The sequence below is a fragment of the Vanellus vanellus genome, assembly GCF_965231255.1.
Source record: "Vanellus vanellus genome assembly, chromosome: 5".
NCBI classification, from domain to species: Eukaryota; Metazoa; Chordata; class Aves; order Charadriiformes; family Charadriidae; genus Vanellus; species Vanellus vanellus.
In genome coordinates this window covers 53,608,372-53,626,371 of record NC_138910.1, presented here as the reverse complement: position 1 = coordinate 53,626,371, position 18,000 = coordinate 53,608,372, and the positions used below count along the sequence as shown (strand labels likewise).

The window sequence follows — 18,000 nt, the reverse complement described above, 5'->3', positions numbered from 1 at the left end:
GCTCCTGGGGTGAATATCTCCTCTGAAACCGCTGTGTTTCCAGGCTGAGGCCATGCTGTGTTTGAACAAATGCCTCTTTACTAGTCAAATGGGAAGATGAGCGCAATAGAAGGATCCTTTCACAGTGCACCAAGCTAAAACATTGATTTACAACCTCTTTTGATCTGTCCATGCCAAATTTTTCCCCAGCTACGCTTCCTATAAAAGCCAGCCCGTTTGCATACACTGTTTCATCCAGTGTCCCCCTCCCCTTTGGCTTTGTCTGCACTAATACAGCTGAAGAGCAGAAATATCCCCTGGGCAGACGGCAAAAACCTCGTTAGGAAACTCCGGGTCCTTTCATGTCTCTTGTTCTGTGTCCCAGAGCTGCAAGGGGAGGGAAGCAGCTGCCATATGAGGCTCGGGATGACGGAGAGCTGGTGCCGGAGGGCTGGCATGTGGCTCTAGCGACCACCACCTTGTCTACCAGCTCTCCCCAACGGTACGTTGCTTTCACCCTCCGGGGAGTTGAGATTTTCAGTGTTTTGCCACCTGCAGCTCTTGATGCCTCTTCGCCGACTGCAGCAGAGCTGGGTCAGCACTTCACGTCCGATCCCCATGCTCCAAATTTGGGGCTAAACAAAGGTGAATGGAGTCAGAAACTACTCAGCAAAGCTTTGTTCCGGAGCCCCAGCACTGCTCTACTGGGTCTCGGGGGCACCCATGTGAACCATAAGACCCTTCTCACTCCCAAATCTCAAATCTTGGACATTTTTCACTTTCCAGCTTCCATGACAACCCATGCTCAGGTGCCATGGGCAGGTTCTAGTTTTTTAGCCCCAAGATCTAGTTTCCTCCCTGTGTCTTTGCGTTAGGGATGTGCCACGTATGCCTGAGGGTTGAGCTGAGCTTACCTGGGCAGCTGAAGTTTGGACTTGTCCCACCTGGGAGCACCCTGAAGCTGGCAGAGCACATCGTTGACGTCATTTTTGGCTGCAGTTCCCTAGGGACTTTTTTTTTTTTCTAAAGCAGACTAAAAACCAAAACCATCTTCGCTAGGTGACAGCTTGACTTTCATGGAGTTCCCCTACAAAACGGGACCCTACTGACCCACTGCCCTGGAGCTGGCCGGGCCCCCAGCCAGGCCAGCTTGTCACTCTCCCTGGAGCCCATCATGGGCAGTGGGGAGGGCGTTCAGCCATGGGGCTTCACCGATCTGTGCTGACCGCTGGGGAATGCCAGGACTGAGGGAGCTCAGTTTCACAGCCATCCCAGAGGCTGTGTCTTCCAGAGGTCACGTCCCTACAAGCGTGCGCCTTTCCACATTGCTTCTCTCCTGCCGAGCTCTACAGCAGCTTTCCCATCCTTTTCCCCCTGCAACAAGCTCAGCAAATCCCAAACCTCGCCTTGGCAAATGCTGGTCCAGCCTGGGCTCCTCAGGCCCACTCCCATTCTCCTGGACCACTCTCCCCAGCCCTGAGCAGCATCACTGGGTTTCTCCAGCAAGCCTCAGTATCTCCTCATCTCAGCTCATTGCCTCATCAAAGCTTTCCCCTTCCCTGACTTCCATCCCACCACCCTTGTTCTCCCCAGCAAGCCCCCATGTCTTGCCCAGCCTGTCCCCCGTGCCCCTAGGATGTTGCCACGAGGGAAAATGGCGACTCACCAGCATTTAGGTCCTCTCTGTCCTGGCCAGGGGCCATTCACCCGGGAATGCTTCTGTGAGGTCTCCAGCAAGGTCCTGGCTTGCGCCCTGGGGTAGGTTCCTCTCCATAAAGCAGTTTGTGCCCTGAAAATGACCTGCCTGGGACAGGGAGCTCTGACACCGAAACCGCTGATGTCCCCACCAGGAGCTCCTGGTGTTCCCGCGCTGTCCAGCCTCGGGATGGAGACCCACAGGGACTGTGGCATGTTCCCTGCCCTGGCTGCACCACCAGCACCGTGGCCATGCTGTGGCCAGTGCAGCCTCCGCTGAGCCTGTATGGGACAGGACACCCCTCACCTGCCCTCCCAGGGGAGGCTTCCTGGGTGGTGGAAGATGCTGTGGAGGGCAGGAAGGCTCAGGGGAGCCTGGGCAGCTTCAGCTGGGTCTGGCCAGCGAAGCCATGGGCAGGACCTGTGCCTTAGTGGGCCCAGGAGCATCCCTCGGTGGCACGGGCTGCCCATGGCAAGGGTGTCTCTGCACAGGGGATGCCACTGCTGGCTCACATGCTGCCGGTGGCCCAGGTCCCTAGGACTGGGATGTGGACCTGCATCAAGGAAATCTGACCTGCGCACAGGGAAGGGAGATGCTGGGAAGAGCTGGAGCAGCACTGGACTCCCCTGTACCTGGGCACACCACTGTGGGGGACCCCAGGGCAACCAGCCCCGTGTGCCCCAGCATCCCCCCACGGGGCTCAGCCCAGCTGTGAGGTGCTGGGTTGGTGTCGTCCCACTCTGGGCTGGGGACTGAATCCAAAAAATCCTTAAATAGGTGGTGGCAGGAGAGCAGACACAGCCCATGTTATGGGGCCATTTAAGGCAGGAGAAGGTCTCTGGGCATGGAAAAATTCAGCAGCTGGAGCTGCGCCAACCTCCCCTCCCCTCCCCCCCCCCCCCCTTCCCCCCCGAAAAACATTCCTGCGGAGGGAGGGTTGGGCTCCAGGGTCAAAGGGGAAGGCTGGGGGATCGCTTGGCAGAGAAATGAAGCCTGAGCGTCCATAGCTGCGCTCACAGGCGGCCCCGTCCATGCCACTGCCCCAGGCCCGTGGAGGGACCCAGCTCTGCCACAGCAACCCAGGGACAACCCTCGCAGGCAGAGGGATGGCAAGAAGGATGGAGCCCGCACTGCGAGGCAGCCTGCAGAGCTGCTGGCGCCATGATGGACTTGCAGCTGGGGCAGCCCTGTCCCCTGTGGGTGATGCGGGCGGGATGTGGAACAAGAGCCCCAGCCGAGGGACATGGAGAGGTGCAGGATCCACCCTCATCCTTGCAGCCTCAGGCAAGCTCAAACCCTAAGCAGGGTGTGCTCTTTAGTTATATTGAAGCCTGCTACTCTGCGGCACAAGTGACAGTCCCACCCTGCGGAGAAGGAGACACACATGGAGGCAGCCAGTGGTAGGGGGTGCAGCACCCTCCATACTTTGATGTTCAAACATCTCCAGTGGAGGCCTAGATCAGTCACAGCTATTTCAGTCCCAGCCCGCCACCTTTTCCAGCCTTCCTTCCAAACAGCTTTAGCAGCAGCGTATTCAAACATTCAGAGCCCAGCAGACACTAAACAAATCCCCAGTGGGGTCCCTTGGCAAAGGGCAAGGGACCGCCAAGCCAGCAGGTCCTCCACATATACAGAGTTTGTGGTGCCATGGCATCCAGCTACTCATTCCTCCATTTCAGCAGAGGGCCTCAAAACACTTGCCGTTTTACAACCTCTCCAGAGACCAGTGGCACTTGGAGACACCTAGTCGTGGGGTGAGGGAGGTCTGGTTGCATGGAATCCAGAGTGGGAACCAAGATGCTCACAAAGGGCTTTTGCATCCTTGACCTTAGCTACTGCTCGTCCCCACCAAGTGAGCCCCGCCGGCCACGTAGCCCCAGGAGGGCTGAGGGGTGACTCCGCAGCACACGTCCCCCTCTGACCGGCAGGTACGGACGGTGACGTGGCCAGTCCCATGGCAGGTCCCGTGGCGGGTCTAGGACTGTTGTGCAGGCAGGTGAGTCATTCCCCTGCAGGCAAAGTCTGGGCCACCCGGGCAGGGCTGAGCTGCCCTTTGGACTGTGGGTGGGACGTTCACACGGTGGCAGAGCACACACTGTCCCCTTCTGCGGGGACGTGGAGCCAGCACAGCAGCGGCAGCTGCTTTGCGCTGGAGCACACTGGGGTCTCCCGAGCACCGAGTGGGCACCAGGCCCTCTGGGTCTTGGCACCGGGTCGGTGCTGCCGGGGGTGCGGAGCCAGTGCCAGGGTGATCCCCTTGTCCAGGGGCTGGGCGCCCCGTGGGGACTACAGCTGCTGTGCTGGCATCACCCAGAGGGGCTTTGCTTTGCCACCACCATGGCTGGCATCACCCGGCACAGCTCGGGGGTGCTGCAAGTCACCGACCAGCAGCAGTCTCCCACCTCTCCCTGCCTCCAAGGGGGACCAAGGGGCCACCAGAGGCCCGCAAGCAGAGGAGATTTCAAGGGGCACAAGAAGCACCCCTCGCCTCTATTCTCCCGGTTGCTGCTGGGGTTTCCAGATGGACCAGACCACATGGAGGCAGCATCGTGCCCCAGCCACAGCCCAGCCCACCGTTCCCTGTCCCCGGAGCATCACGGTTACACACAAGAGCCCAGGGCTGAGTCAAACCAAACCTGCCATAACCCACTGGCAGCAAGAGCACAGCATTGTCCTGCCCGTGCCCATGGGAGGTGGTGTCCCTCCACCGTGGTGGCTGTGGCACTTCTCAGGGGAGCAGAAGGGGCACGCTGCCCTCTGAGCTTTTCTCTTGCATGCCCCAGCTTTACTCTGCAACTTTAGGAGAACGGCATTTGGTTCGAAATCTCGAGTTCCCAGGCCCTGGGGTTCAAGGCAATGCCAGCAATTGCGGGAGTTGGCAGCACTCCCTGTCCCTGTGGGCACCAGCTTGTGCGCATGGAGGCACGAGCACGCAGGCACACGCGTGGCCCCGTACAGAGCGCAGGGACCGGGGCTTTTAGGTAGGGCAGCTAAAACTGAGTCCACCTCCATCCTGGCTTGGAAGCTGCTGGCTTCGCCCCTTGTCGTGGGGTACCTGCCCGGGGTGAGCAGACCCTCCTGCCCTGCAGAGCAAATGCAACGACTGAGCCATTCCACAGTGACATCTAAAAAGTGTCACGTCCTCAGCCCGAGGCCCCCCCAAAGAGAGACCAACAGTGTGGGGGGGTTACCTGCTGCTCTGCACGTATCTGGACAAGGTGGGGTCCCGCTCGGAGCATCCGCCGTGGCAGGCGCTGGCTGGCTCCTGCCTGTGCAAAGGCAAACATGTGAGGGCTGCGGGGGGGGGGGGGGAGGAGGGGGGGGGGGGAACCATCAGCTCTTTCGCCTGCTCCCGCCATGTCAGGGCAGCCACGAACGCCCCTTCCCGAAGCACAAACAGGGCAGTGTTCAGGGCTGCTCTACCCCGGGCTGAGGCCTCTCGGGTGAGGCCAAAGTAAGCAGCTCCTCTGCAGCAAGCACCTCTCTGGGGCTGGGAAGGCTCTGGCCTGAGCACAAGCGCACACACACACTTAGAGAAAACACCCCTCGACTCTGCCAAACCTCCCCTCGTCTCTTTTTGTTCCCCAGTCCCGTCGCTGCGCACTAGCTCGGTCCTCAGCTGCGATTTCTCCCTTTCCTCCTGCTCTGCTTCTCGAGGGTGCCGGCAGGCTCGGGGAGCGGGGCAGGAGGGAGCTGTGAGCCGGCAGGAGCTGCAGGGGGAAATGTGACCCACGCTGTCGGCATCACACCCACATTCCCCAACGTGGGTGCTGGAGCCTGGTTTGGCCAGAAAAGCAGGTGCCTCGCTGGGCCGGGACGGGGAGTGGGGCTTGCGACACGGGCTGGGGTCACCTGCCCAGCAGCAAGGCCAGACAGACATGGGGACACCCGAGCAGAGAGAGGACTAGACCACATCCCACCGACTGTGCCCTTCTTGATGGCCGCTTAAGGATGGCACATTGGGGCTACAGGAGGGTTCCCTGGGAGTGCCCTTCGCCATGGTGTATGGGCACAGCTGCCGCTGGGACCATAGCAGGACCTGCTTGGCCCACAGCAGGAACATCCCTCCTTCCCGGGGGGGGGGGGGGGGGGACGGTGGTACCTCCTGCAGCTGCCAGCCCGGCCGTTTTGGGGGGACAAGCAAAGTGGGACAGCTCCAGCAGCACCTCCATGCAGAAAGTCACCAGGGCCTGTGGCACTTGGGATGGCTGGCGTGGAGCTGGGGGCTGCTGTCTCCCATGAACCCCCCCATTCCCCAAAAGTGGCTGCAGGGCACAGCCCGCTCGCAGGGCGAGGGGAGGGCGGCCTCGGGGAGCCCCGGCGGTGCCCAGCGCTGCTGTCCCCTCCTGCTTCCACCGGGTCCTCCCCGGCCCGGGCAATCCCGGCGCCCCGCTCCCCATCCCGGCGCGGAGCCGCTGCCGCCTATTGCGGGATCGCAGCAGCACCGTTTGCCGGTGGCTGCCGCCGGCAGGTGGCAGCCCCGAGCGCCCCCGGCGTCCCTTGCGCCGCCACCGGGGCCCAGCGGAGGCGGCGGCGGCGGCGCCGCGGATGAGTCTGCGGAGCCCCCCCCATCCCCCCCGCCCCCCCCCGCCCCCGCCCGGCCCGGCCCGGCCCGGGGAGATGGAGCCGGTCCCCGGGCGGCGGTGGCAGAAGGTGCTGTACGAGCGGCAGCCCTTCCCCGATAACTACGTGGACCAGCGGTTCCTGGAGGAGCTGCGGAAGAACGTGCACGCCCGGCGGTACCGGTACGGGGCCGTCGTCTTCCAGTCGGGAGCGGTGGTGCAGCAGCTCTGCAGCGTCTGCGTCTTCGTCGTCACCTGGTGGTACATGGACGCCGGGATGCTCAGCCCCCAGGGGCTTTTCGGGGTGGCCCTGGTCTCCTCCTTGCTCGGCTACGTCCTCTTCGACGCCGTGGACGGCGGGGCCGGGCGGCGGGAGAGCGGGCGGACGCGGTGGGCCGACCTGAAGAGCACGCTGGTGTTCACCGCCTTCACCTACGGCTTTTCGCCGGTGCTGAAGACCCTGACGGAGTCCATCAGCACAGACACCATCTACGCCATGTCGGCCCTCATGCTCCTCGGCCACCTCATCTTCTTCGACTACGGCGCCAACGCCGCCATCGTCTCCAGCACGCTGTCTCTCAACATGGCCATCTTTGCCTCGGTGTGCCTGGCCTCCCGCCTGCCTCGCTCCCTCCACGCCTTCGTCATGGTCACCTTTGCCATGCAGATCTTCGCACTCTGGCCCATGCTGCAGAAGAAGCTGAAGGCCCAGACACCCCGATGCTACGTGGTGGTGACAGTGCTCTTCGCGCTGGCAGCGCTGGTGGGGCTGGCCACTGTCTCCAGCGTGGGCGCCGTGCTCTTTGCCTCGCTGCTGCTCGCCATCTCCTGCCTCTGCCCTTACTGCCTCATCCGCCTTCAGCTGCTCAAGGACAACATCCACGGGCCATGGGACGAGGCTGAAATCAAGGAGGACCTCTCCAGGTTCCTTATGTAGACCTGGCCCAGGAGGAGAGGGGACCTTCTGCTGTGAGCAGCGCAAAGGTCCTGGCTGGGGGACAGCCCTGGGGGGAGAACACAGCCCAATAAAGCCTCTTGCACAGCAACGAGGACCACATTTGTGTTACCCTCAGCATCTGTTTCCAGACCCGACCTGCTTGGTTTTGGCAAAGGAAGGAGCTGAACCCCGCAGAGCGGCCAGCCCATGCAGCAGCTTGGTGCGCGGGCGAGTGGGGCAGCGTGTGCTCAGGCCACGCAGACCCATACCTGCATTTGGGGATTGGTGCAGAGGGGGTGTGCATCCCCTGACCAGAAACATCACATGGGAACGCAGATGTGGCTCAGATGTGCCTCACGGCATGCCCATGGAGGTCTTTAGCCCCAGGGACCTCGATGTGTGTGATGGGGACTGACAGCACCTCCTCAGGAAGGCTGGAGGAGGCTGGGTGAGGGTCACTGCTGGCAGGGTGGCAGTGCAAGGGGTGGTGGGTGCTGCTGGAGCTGCAGGACCAAGCACGAGGGCACCTGGGATGGGTACAGTGCTCAGCTCAGCTCACCTACACCCCACTGGTCACTGATGCCAGAATAGCCTCACAATGCTGCTGGGCACCACATTACCCTAAATCCTTTAGGAGAGGGGATGGTGAGGAGGCAAGACGTCTTCCTCCCCTCTCTGAACCCCTCCCAGAGGTGGATCTGGCCCAAGCCAGAGGGATGGAGCTCAGCACAGACCCTCACAGGTGCACCCACAGGCTGGGGAGACGCCAGCCTGCTGCGACAGCGGCGTTGTGACACAGTGAGGTCCTGTCCGGCACCGTCTTTCTGGCACCACGCACACAGCACAGAGGGCACTCCCAGCAAAACCAGTCCTGCTGGAGGCCAGGCCAGGGCAGGCCAAGCCAGCCCTGTGCCAGGAGAGTTTCCCTGGTGTTTCCCATTTCCCGGCTCCCATCTGGGACTGTCCCTGCTCCCGCTGCCTCAGGGAGCAGAGCCCACCAGAGCCGGCACGGTGGGAGGGAAGGGATGGATGCGCCTGCCCCAGCCCCACCTTGCAGGGATGCGTTTGGCATTACCCAGGTTTTTGTGAAACTTAGTTCTCTTTTGGAAACCCAGCGCTGCAGAAGCGCAACTCTGCTTCGATTGACCCCATCCCGTTAAGCACCGGCGTCTCACCCCAGCGAGTGAGCATTTGCTGGATGCTCCTTGGGCTTTCTCGGAAATAAGCAACCCCCAGCTGAGTCCCCAACACCTCCGGTGCTTTGTTCCAGCTCTTGCCAAGTGTTAAATGTTGCTGTTGTCATCGTGGAGATGACTACATCTCATTTTGGTTTTAATTAAAGAAAACCTGTGGAGGTTTAGAGCACGTGCTCCAGTCTTGCAGGGAGCGCAGAGTAGCTAGATGCTCACAGTGAGGATGACATATTTTAGTTCTTCAGAAAGAAGGCTGGTTTTTGACAAGGTTTCCCAGAAAGCTGCTCAGCAACCAGGATGCCCCATCCCGCACTGGGCTAATGCCATTGTAACGCTGCCATCCAAAGTCGCTTCACAGAGTCCATCTGTAGGGCGAGGCTTGAGTGTTAATCAAACGTAAATCAAATATAGCCTGCCTGGTGCCTGGCACTAAGGTCTATCATGGTAGAGGCTCCAAGAAGGCAGAGTTTCTGCTGCACTAATTCCCCCAAAGAGAAATATTTCCCCAAAAAAATACTCTTCCCAAATTCAGACTCTCCAAACCAGCTCAGGGCTAGGAAAAGTGCAAATATCCGTTACCCAGGTGGAAACGGGCACAGACACCCAATGTCACCTCTGCTGCAGCTGGAACTCGGTGGATCACCTATGCAGATCCCTGAGCTTTGATTGATTCAGCGGAAGACATCCACCCAGCTGCAGGCAGGATGCAGGACGTGTCCCATCCAGCCCGCCGCAGGCCCTTTCATCCCTGCCCACAGCCCCAGGCCTCTCTGCTCCACCCAGCTCCTTCCCTTCACCTCCTCCATAGCCCCAGTCCTTGCCCAGAGATCCCCCAGGGAAAGCCCTCCCATTAGCTTGCCCGCACAGATACCCTGCTCTCCCTAACCTGGGAGATGAAAACACAGAGCCCAGTGCATGGCTTGGATGCACAAAGCAACTTTGAAGGCAGGAAAAATGCAAGAGAGAGGCAGGGAGAGGAGATGAGGGGACATGAGGGCCAGGCAGAGTTTCCCTGGGACTTCTCTGACCTTCTCCTGAGGACACGTGCTCTGCAATGCTGCTGAAGTTATTTAAGATGCCGAATAAATGGCCATTATGAATATGTCTTTATGCCCGAGGTCAGAATGTGCTCTACAGAACAAAACTTTGCCATAACTCTATACCCAGTTCGGCAGTAACGCTGGATGAGCATTCACTACCCGAGTGTACTGGTCTGCTGCTTCTCTGATGGAGCACAGAGACCAAAGACCAAAGAAATAGGTCCTTCTCAGTTTGTATGCAACCAAATCATCACCAACCAGCTCTAAAGAGTTAAACGTTATTTTGCATTACAAGGAAGTGCAGTTTCTTTCTCTTAAGTTTCCAAGTCCACTGAGATCGAGTAGTTCAGTGGGACATTTTCTTTTGATTTGAAGCTGGCCAAATGTGAGTAATTGTAAACTGGCCGGGGATAAGCCTCGCTCCTGGGGGAGCTGCTGACACGTGCCGTCTGGAATCTCCATCTACAGCCGCTGCTGCAGGGAAAGGCAAGCGTCAGCCAGCCACACCGTGCTGTCAGGGGCCCCCGTCCCTCCCCACGTGGGAGACGGATCCGGGAAGCCTGGAAAGAGGCAAGCTTTAGTCTTTGAAAGTAAGATCTTTTTATCTCTTCGATTCCCATCATAATCACCAAGCTTTTCTCTGCATATCAGACAGCTTTGTGACGTGAGAGACAACAGCAACAACATGTACAATCAGGAAACGAAAACAGGATTTTGGTCCTAACTCATCCATTGAAAAGCAGCCCCAGATGCGTAATGCCCACTTAGCCTTCTCCACCAAGCCACAGAAGGTATACCATGGCAGGCTGGAAATAGCACAGACAAGGTTAAACAACTTCTTCAAAAATTTATCCCGAGAGTTGATGCCAAAGAGCCTGCCAAGGTTTTCCAGCACACCAATACCTTTCTCTTTCTACTTCGGAGATTTTAGGAATAGCGACAAGAAAACCATGAAGTTCAGAGTCCTATTTCCAACAATCTTTTTTCTCAAATACTTCAGAAGAAGGTAAATATTTCTCTGAAAGGTTCGACACCACAAAATGCTCCAAGGAAGAATTTTGTGCCTTACAGCCTAATGCGTGGAGGTCAGCTAGTAGCTAGGAGGACAGCAGCAGCTCCCGGTTGGGGTGCTGTAGGTAAGGCCATACAACTAAAATGTCAGCCACCTTTTATTTGATGATGGTTCATCTGTTCGTACCATGCCGTATCCCAGAGGCAACATAGTGAGAGCTTCTCCCAGCGTGGAACAGATTTTTGAACAACCTGGGAAAAAAAGCAGCTTGCGAAATTCAGCCTCTTCCTATTCCCTCTTACCTGAGAGACAAAGCATGGCCTGAACCTCCCTACGAGACTCTGGGTACAAACACCGTCGCTTCTGTAGTGGTCCTGAAAATATACAATTCCTGAACTCTGCTGAGGTATTTTTTGGCCTCAGTACCTGGCAGCGGTGAGTTCCACAGATGAAAGATACAGCCAGTGTGACCTCCCCTCCTTTTTGCCAGGGTGCTGGGAAGCACCTTGCCCGTGACCTTACACTTTCCAGCCCCAACAATTCCTAGTTTAGCACATGCTGTTCAAAGGCCTAGCAGGAACGATTATTTATCTCCCTTTCCTAAGAACTGCTGTACTTGGGGTGTTTTTTTTTTTTCCCCTTTTTGCTGATGCCATTGCCGTTTCTTCTGTTGTACTCTACCAAAAGACAAAGTCTCAGTAACAAGAAAGAAAAATCTGGGTAAGTCTACAGCTCTTTGGGCCTGCACCCCTTTGTAATTTTGAGTAAACTCAGTACCTGGTATTTGCCAGCTCACACAGGTGGTTCAGCAGCTCCCTGGAAATATGAGAGGTCAGCAAGGACCTAAATCAGCTCAAACAGGAGGAACCACCCAAATTCAGCAAAGCTGTGTCAGACCTGGCTTGAAACCAAGCTCAGCCTGTGTGTTGTCAGGCCCCTTCTAAACACGATACCGACCTCCTCCACTCTCCTGCCCCCACCCCCTGAGCAGCACCACTGCAGCTCCCTCTCACCATGAACTTCCTACTACAAAGAAATATCTGGTTTACGCTCCTGAAACAACAGGCTGGAGTCCTGATGCTCCAGTTCATATCTGTGCAGGGCCTTCTGATTTATCTGCAATGGTTTGAGACATCCCTTCTTTGTTTTCATGCAAGGAAAAAAGTCAGTAAAACCCATCAGTTTTCCCTTTTTTTAGACTTACTTTTCATATTCTTCTCTGGCACCTCAAATAAGTATATCTTCTAAATGTTAAAACCCAGATTTTATCTTTCACATAAGGACAGACACATTTGGAATCCCAGAGGTAGCTACTTACAGCTATTTGAGCTCAGATGCTCCAATGTGTTCGGCTCGCAAGGAATTCAGAGGTTTAGCTTGAAAAAAATGGTCAGAGCAGCTGTGATTTATTTATAATTATGCAGATTCATCAGTCTAGAGACTTACAATTCTTCGCCTTTGACTTTTCCCCTCAGCCAGGTGCTGCCGCTGGTGCGTTAGACATGTTTTAGGACTCTTTTGTTGTTAAGAGAAGCTGGCTATTCTTCCTGCTAAGGCTGAGCCAAAGCCATTAACATGGAGCAATCCTGGTGGTTAGTGAATTCAGAAGCAGTGGTGGAATCCCAGCAGAACATCCCTCCCTCCATCACCTCAGAGGGTGGGAATCTCCACAGACCCCAGGCAATTTCTTCCATGGATGTGAATGGCTCAATTTGAGAAAGACGGGGTAGACCCCTCAATAGAAAACCAGCACACATTCATTTTGTAATCAGAATTTTTATTTCATTTATATCCAGGCTTATCATTGACATCTGAAAATAAAATCTTTCATTTACAAATAGGCTAGTGCAAATTAAAGATAATTGTGGACAAAAAAAAAAAAAAGACAGATTACATGTAACAAAAAAGAAATGAGTGTATTAGGACGATCTTCCTGGAACAGCTGGTGGGGGTCGCCTAGGAAAAAGACAAAAAATAACCCAAAATTCACAGGGGGGGAAGGGGGAAGCAGAGAAGAGATTTTTTAAAAAAGGTCAAGATACAATAAAATGACTCGTATACAAAATTATCTTAATAAAATAGGTTAAGAGAAAAAGGCACAGAACATGCACATTAAGGAAAAGAGCAAGAGCGAGATTAGGATCTGCTGGCTATTTGGCACAGCCTCCGCTTTCATCCTCACCGCCTCCCATCTGACTCGTTGGCGCCAGAGAACTAGGACAATCACATCACAAGTGTGGAGATCACTGGTCACAGGCTTTCTAATTTTCTTGCAGCAAATAATATCCTCTGGAAGAGCTCTTCCCCAGCCAACCTTACAGTCTGCACCACTGTCTGCTTCAAACAGTGTTCTTGGAGTAGATATTTTTAAAGTGAGATTCTGATGAAATCGGGAATGATCAAACAAGATGGATCGATGGGCTGGATTGGGGTATCTGGAGGGGACATTGCTGGGGAAGGTTAAAAATGTGAGTGACAGCAGTGAAATGAATCTACTGCCAACCCTAGCAGCCGAGATCCTCGGCAGCTGATGGATGGCCCACTGCAGTGGTTAAAGAGCAGCTGTTACCCAGTACACGGCACTGACGTGTCGCCGACTAACATGCCAGCAACCAAACTCATACAGGGGTACCTAACGTACTCCAGCCAGACAGGACACATGTGACACTGCTGTTCACTGAGGGGGAGTGCACAGACTGCCTCAGGCAAAGCCATTAAAGGCTATCAAAACAAATTTTCATAAAATGTTACAGCAAGCAAGTGAATACAATGTCACTGCTTTGCTCATCCCACCTTTTGCTTCCCCCCTTCCCAAAACCTAAGGACCAACTTAGTGACTGTTGCACTCAATGAGAAACGTCCTCTCCCACAGGCAGCTGTTGTGCCATACAGACCATCTCCTCCAAGCACCGATTCCAGTTACTTGGCTCATACTGATTTGAAGGAGGAATTGAGTAATCAAGACATCTGCACATTTGTACACGACCACTGTAGGGAGAAATCCCTTCCAGACATAAAGCATACACACGCACAGTTTTACTCCAGCTCCTGCTCTGGAGGACTCCGTCTGACTTTCTGCTCGCCTCTGAATCTGCCCCAAAACAACGCTTTCCCCAGCAACGAAATGAATACCAGGTATGGCTGGAAAAACATTCATTCATCCATTCCCCAGCAAAACATCTCTGCAGCACTCCAAGCCCCTAACAGGGCAGCAAGCTGAATGTTTCACATGGGTTACTTCTCCCCCCTCGCCCCTTTTAATGACAAATCCAGTGATCTCGATGCAACACGCATCTCCAATAAATCCTTGTTGCAGTCCCAACAGAGGTGGAGTGCGGCATGCTGAGATGATGGCGCAAGAGACAGAAGACCACTCGTGCATCCAAAAAGTAATAATAAAAGCCCATCAAGAGTTACAGTTTATTTCAGGTTCAGAAATGCAGCATAACATTTTTACAGCAGGTGTATGTGATGCTCAGCAATGACCATGGTTTTGAGAATCGACTTGCTGTGCTCAAAGGTCAACATGAGGAACCATTTACAGATTATGAAACCAAAGGCAGATGTGTTGGCTCATATGAAGTAGGGCATTAACATACAGAGCAAAATTCAGAAAGAAATAAAGTGTTTGCTTCTTACAAAAAGAAGTCATCATTTACACCATCCTGGAAAAGTAAAGAGACAGGCAGTAAAGCAAACGGCCGGCAAGACGGGACAAATCATATATCAAGCAAGAGTGGAGGACTGTCTGGACGGGAGGAGCCATCGGTATCAGCTCGCCTGCAGACAAAGCAAGAGGAAAGACAGGCAGAGTAACATTCATTTACACAAGGGAGCTGTTCTGCTAGAGCCCAGGGAGGAGGTTCAATGCCACAACAGGAGGAACTGTGCCGTAAGCACACCAAGAGGTTGGACGCCTCCCTGGTGTCACAGGTGCAAAACAGGTCTGCTTTGAATTCAGGAGGTTTGAACTATTTTAAGACAGAACGATAGAACTAGCCAGTAATCTCAATATGCTGTATACACGTTGTGTAGTGTAGCTGTCTGCAATAGAGAGTATAGTAGTTTCTATGTTATGCTTTAACATGAAATGCTATAACCTATAATGTTATCTCCTTTAATATAATAAATAATCTACTTTTATGAGGCTTACTCAGAAAGTGCAACAAGATCAGCAATAAAATAAACATACATTAACTATGTACATAAGCCTTTTCATTGAATATACAATCTTTTTAATCCTAACACAAGATCCCTTGAGATTAAAGGCCGAGAGCTATTTACGGCACACGCAAGCTCTTCAGCTGTTGGTCAGTCATGAGGAGGTGAGGAGGAACATGTTCTCTAGGCAGAGACCCAGGCTTAGCTTAAACGCAATACTAGATGAGCACCCCCCCGAAACTTAGCTACGTACATCACCCAGCTAATTATACACCTCACATAAGATCAGGAACTCTGCTGTTGCTTAACAGGAGCCTCCGCTACTCCCTGGCAATCTTCTGAGCTTTGCCAGAGGGAACCAAAGAAAGGGAGAGCAACCTGTGCTTTTCAGCTGCGGGATTTCAGGCTTAGCTCACCCTGTGGAAGGGCACCTGCAGAGGGGGCAGCGGCCAGTCAGAGGTAGCCAGTCCCTCTAACAGATCCACGGGGTGCTTGTCCTGCTGTCCTTCAGGCATGGAGTGAGTTACTGCCAAGGCTGCTCCTCTGAGAACGAGGGACAGGAGAGACGGGACTCACCAGCATCAGGAGCGAGCAGGACAAACCAACCCACTGCAGGCACTGTACAGCAGGAGGAAATGGGCCGAGGTTGGGAGGACAGTACTTAGTCAATTGGACAGGGCAATTTCTTGGGAAGCACTTAGCATTTTTCCTAGAAATAACAATTCTTTGTAGTTTATTCTGAAAAGTGTATATGCGAGATGTTAGAGGTAAAATCATCAAACTCTGGATCTGTGCTCAAGGTTAATTATTATCCTGCACACCTAAAAGTGTTATATTTTGGGTGCAGGGCCAGATTCAGATGTGATCTGAATGAGGATGTAGAGGAAGGGAGAGCTGTGCAGCTGTGTCCCACGACCTCAACATTAAGTGCAGAACCAGATGGTGCTGACAGTGGGACCACAGGCACCTCACTGCCTCCTCCTCTTTCAGGTAAAGCTACCCTTGAGATCTTCATTTACAATTCAAGATTACTGCTGAGAAAATACAATTTCTTGGAGTGCAGAGTTAAGGACAGTGCTGAATTGCGCTACCTACTTCCTTGTGCTTGACAGAAGCAGTCATTAAAGTAAATTAAGGAGTCTCAAGTACAGAGGATTTAAAAACATGTTTTTAGGCCAGGATCTGCGTCATCTAATTGAGACTCCTAACTTACCAGCGTTACCACCCTTGTCTTCCACGCAGCCACACCGGTCTGAATCACCTTCTGGAGGTGCTGCCTCTTTCCACGGAACAAAAGGGAACCTTGGACAACTAAGTCGAGTCTTTAGGGTACGGTGGGATAAACCCAGACCATGGCCTTACAATATCACTGAATGAATCTCAAAATTTGGGGTTAATGCAACTTTCCATGGCTGAAGTGGAAGAGGTGCAGAGCTTGGCTTTCTGTCAGCAGGCAGCAGCCAGTGAGTAACAAACAGTTCTGATAAACTATATACAGGTTTGCTGGTTAGGCAACAGTATGGACTACTATAGCTATTTATAAAAATACATCTAATAGATGGATTGAATGTTACAGCAGAGAATGGAAAACCATGTAGAACACAAGAAAAATCATCATAATATGTTGTTGTTTTGGGGTTTGGTGGTTTTTTTTTTGTAGCAAAAATCAAAATGACTGTAATTGGATTTGCAACCTTTTTTCCTTGAAAGCTGATCCTGTGCACTTGGTATTGGAGATCTGGGCCTGTTCTCCAAACAAACACCAGCCACTTAAGCAGTCTTCTGAGATCACCAAGATGCCGGTGCTCTGACAAACTCCATCTTCACTGTGCTTCAGATGTTGACCTCTAGACTCCCCAGGTGTGTGTCACAAGTGTGAGGTTGACAGGAAATTAAAGTTAAGCTAACATACAAATCATGATGCTTTCCCGAGCTCGTCTCTCTTGTGCAAGCTGAAACACAATTTGCTTCAGTAGTGAGCACAACTGTTAGTTAATCAGCAGTCTGGGAATACTTAATAGGCAAAATCCCCATTGGTTGTGGCTCTTTGATTGGATGCTTCCTAACCATGGGGCTACGAGCATATTGAAGCCCTACATGCAGGCTCAATATATAAATTTATTAGACTAATTATATTGGGGGATTTGAAACCACCAAGTGCTTTGCCTAGGGATATGTAACCATAATTGTAATAACAGCAATTAATATTTTCTGAAGAAACAAGGCCAAATAAATCTCTAGTTTAATTCCGTTAGCTCAGTAAATTTTAAACTATAAAGGTGACACTGACCCTAAGTGTTTAAAGTGAAGTAATGCAGTTAAGACAAAAGGTTTTTTTCATGAATATATATAATGTGCAAAACAATAGGCAGAGAGGACCTCTGCAAATGAACGCCTGCAAAAATAATTCATTGCCAGGATGCACAGCTGAGCACTTCTGAGTACCCAGCTGGAAAAGCGACCTTAATCTGAGGTGAGCAGGACTCCAAGAGATGCAAAGAGAAAATCGTTATATAGTGGGCATAGTAGAACTTTATCAACTGGCGTGAATAAATATCTAAAATCAAACCTACACTCTTGGAAAGCTCAGATGAAAATTTAGGCCCCAGCTTTGTGAATTGGCTCATGCAATGGACAGAGGAGCGGTAGCCCATTTACAGCTGTGCACATATCTGTATCTATTACTGTATCTGTATCTCCTTCTGTTTCACAAAATGACCAAAAGCAACGCTTAGTTCTCCGTATCCTGCCATGCAGTACATTTATACATATTACATGCATTCATGTACCCACAGGCCTTCCCATGAGTTCAGTGGGAGTATGAATGTGAGCGAGCACTAGCAGAGGACAAACCGAGCTGGCACACGCCGCTCTGTCACATAATGGCTCTTCAAACCGCCCTTTCGCATCCTTGCTGCGGGGTGAGACAGCAGCTCCACACTGAGCCCTGCAAGCTGCAGCGCTGCAGCCTGGTCCTTACCAACCACCCACCCAACCCTGCACATCAGCCACCAATATGGAAATAAAGTAAAACACACATTGTCCTATACACACACCCTTCTTGTTTAAAAACATTCCTTAAAAACTAGACTTTGGATAAGGAGAAATTATAGGAGAAGCAGCCATCCAGCAAGCTTCTTGCAAGAGAGTCATGGAAGTGTGGGGCCTTCAGAAGAGCTTGGTAAGAAACCACATTGTTTTTCTCTGCCCAGTTTAGCCATTCAAAAAGAAAACGGGCATAACTGTAATTCCAAATGACAGAAAACCTGAAAGGTACAAAAGCAAGATTCCTTTCAGATAAGAGGAAAAAAAGAAACAGATCGAATCAACATGTGCACAAAACACACACAAAGTCAAGCCCTCCTTTGACTGTACAAGACTGTGAGCACAGTTGCCTGGGTGAACAAGTGTGTCAGTAAG

General features: G+C 53.0%; 2 protein-coding genes across 2 annotated transcripts in view; one reads left to right on the top strand and one right to left on the bottom strand.

Moving 5' to 3' along the window:
• Window positions 1-6,226: 6,226 nt before the first annotated feature.
• PIGC (phosphatidylinositol glycan anchor biosynthesis class C) lies at window positions 6,227-7,274 on the top strand. Its single transcript, XM_082484704.1, has one exon. It carries the CDS (start codon window positions 6,296-6,298, stop codon window positions 7,172-7,174), a length of 879 nt encoding a protein of 292 aa, XP_082340830.1. The 5' UTR covers window positions 6,227-6,295; the 3' UTR covers window positions 7,175-7,274.
• Window positions 7,275-12,217: 4,943 nt separating this feature from the next.
• DNM3 (dynamin 3) overlaps window positions 12,218-18,000 on the bottom strand; it is a gene marked incomplete at both ends in the record, with an annotated part of 193,276 nt that continues 187,493 nt past the window's right edge. Inside the window, one exon of the mRNA XM_082484692.1 lies at window positions 12,218-12,375. Coding sequence (XP_082340818.1) covers window positions 12,339-12,375 — 37 coding nt within the window. The remainder of the gene's footprint in view (window positions 12,376-18,000) is intronic.

What these genes read in the sequence shown, in the direction of transcription:
- PIGC (XM_082484704.1), top strand. Translation starts at nt 6,296, where the DNA reads ATGGAGCCGGTCCCCGGGCGGCGGTGGCAGAAGGTGCTGTACGAGCGG.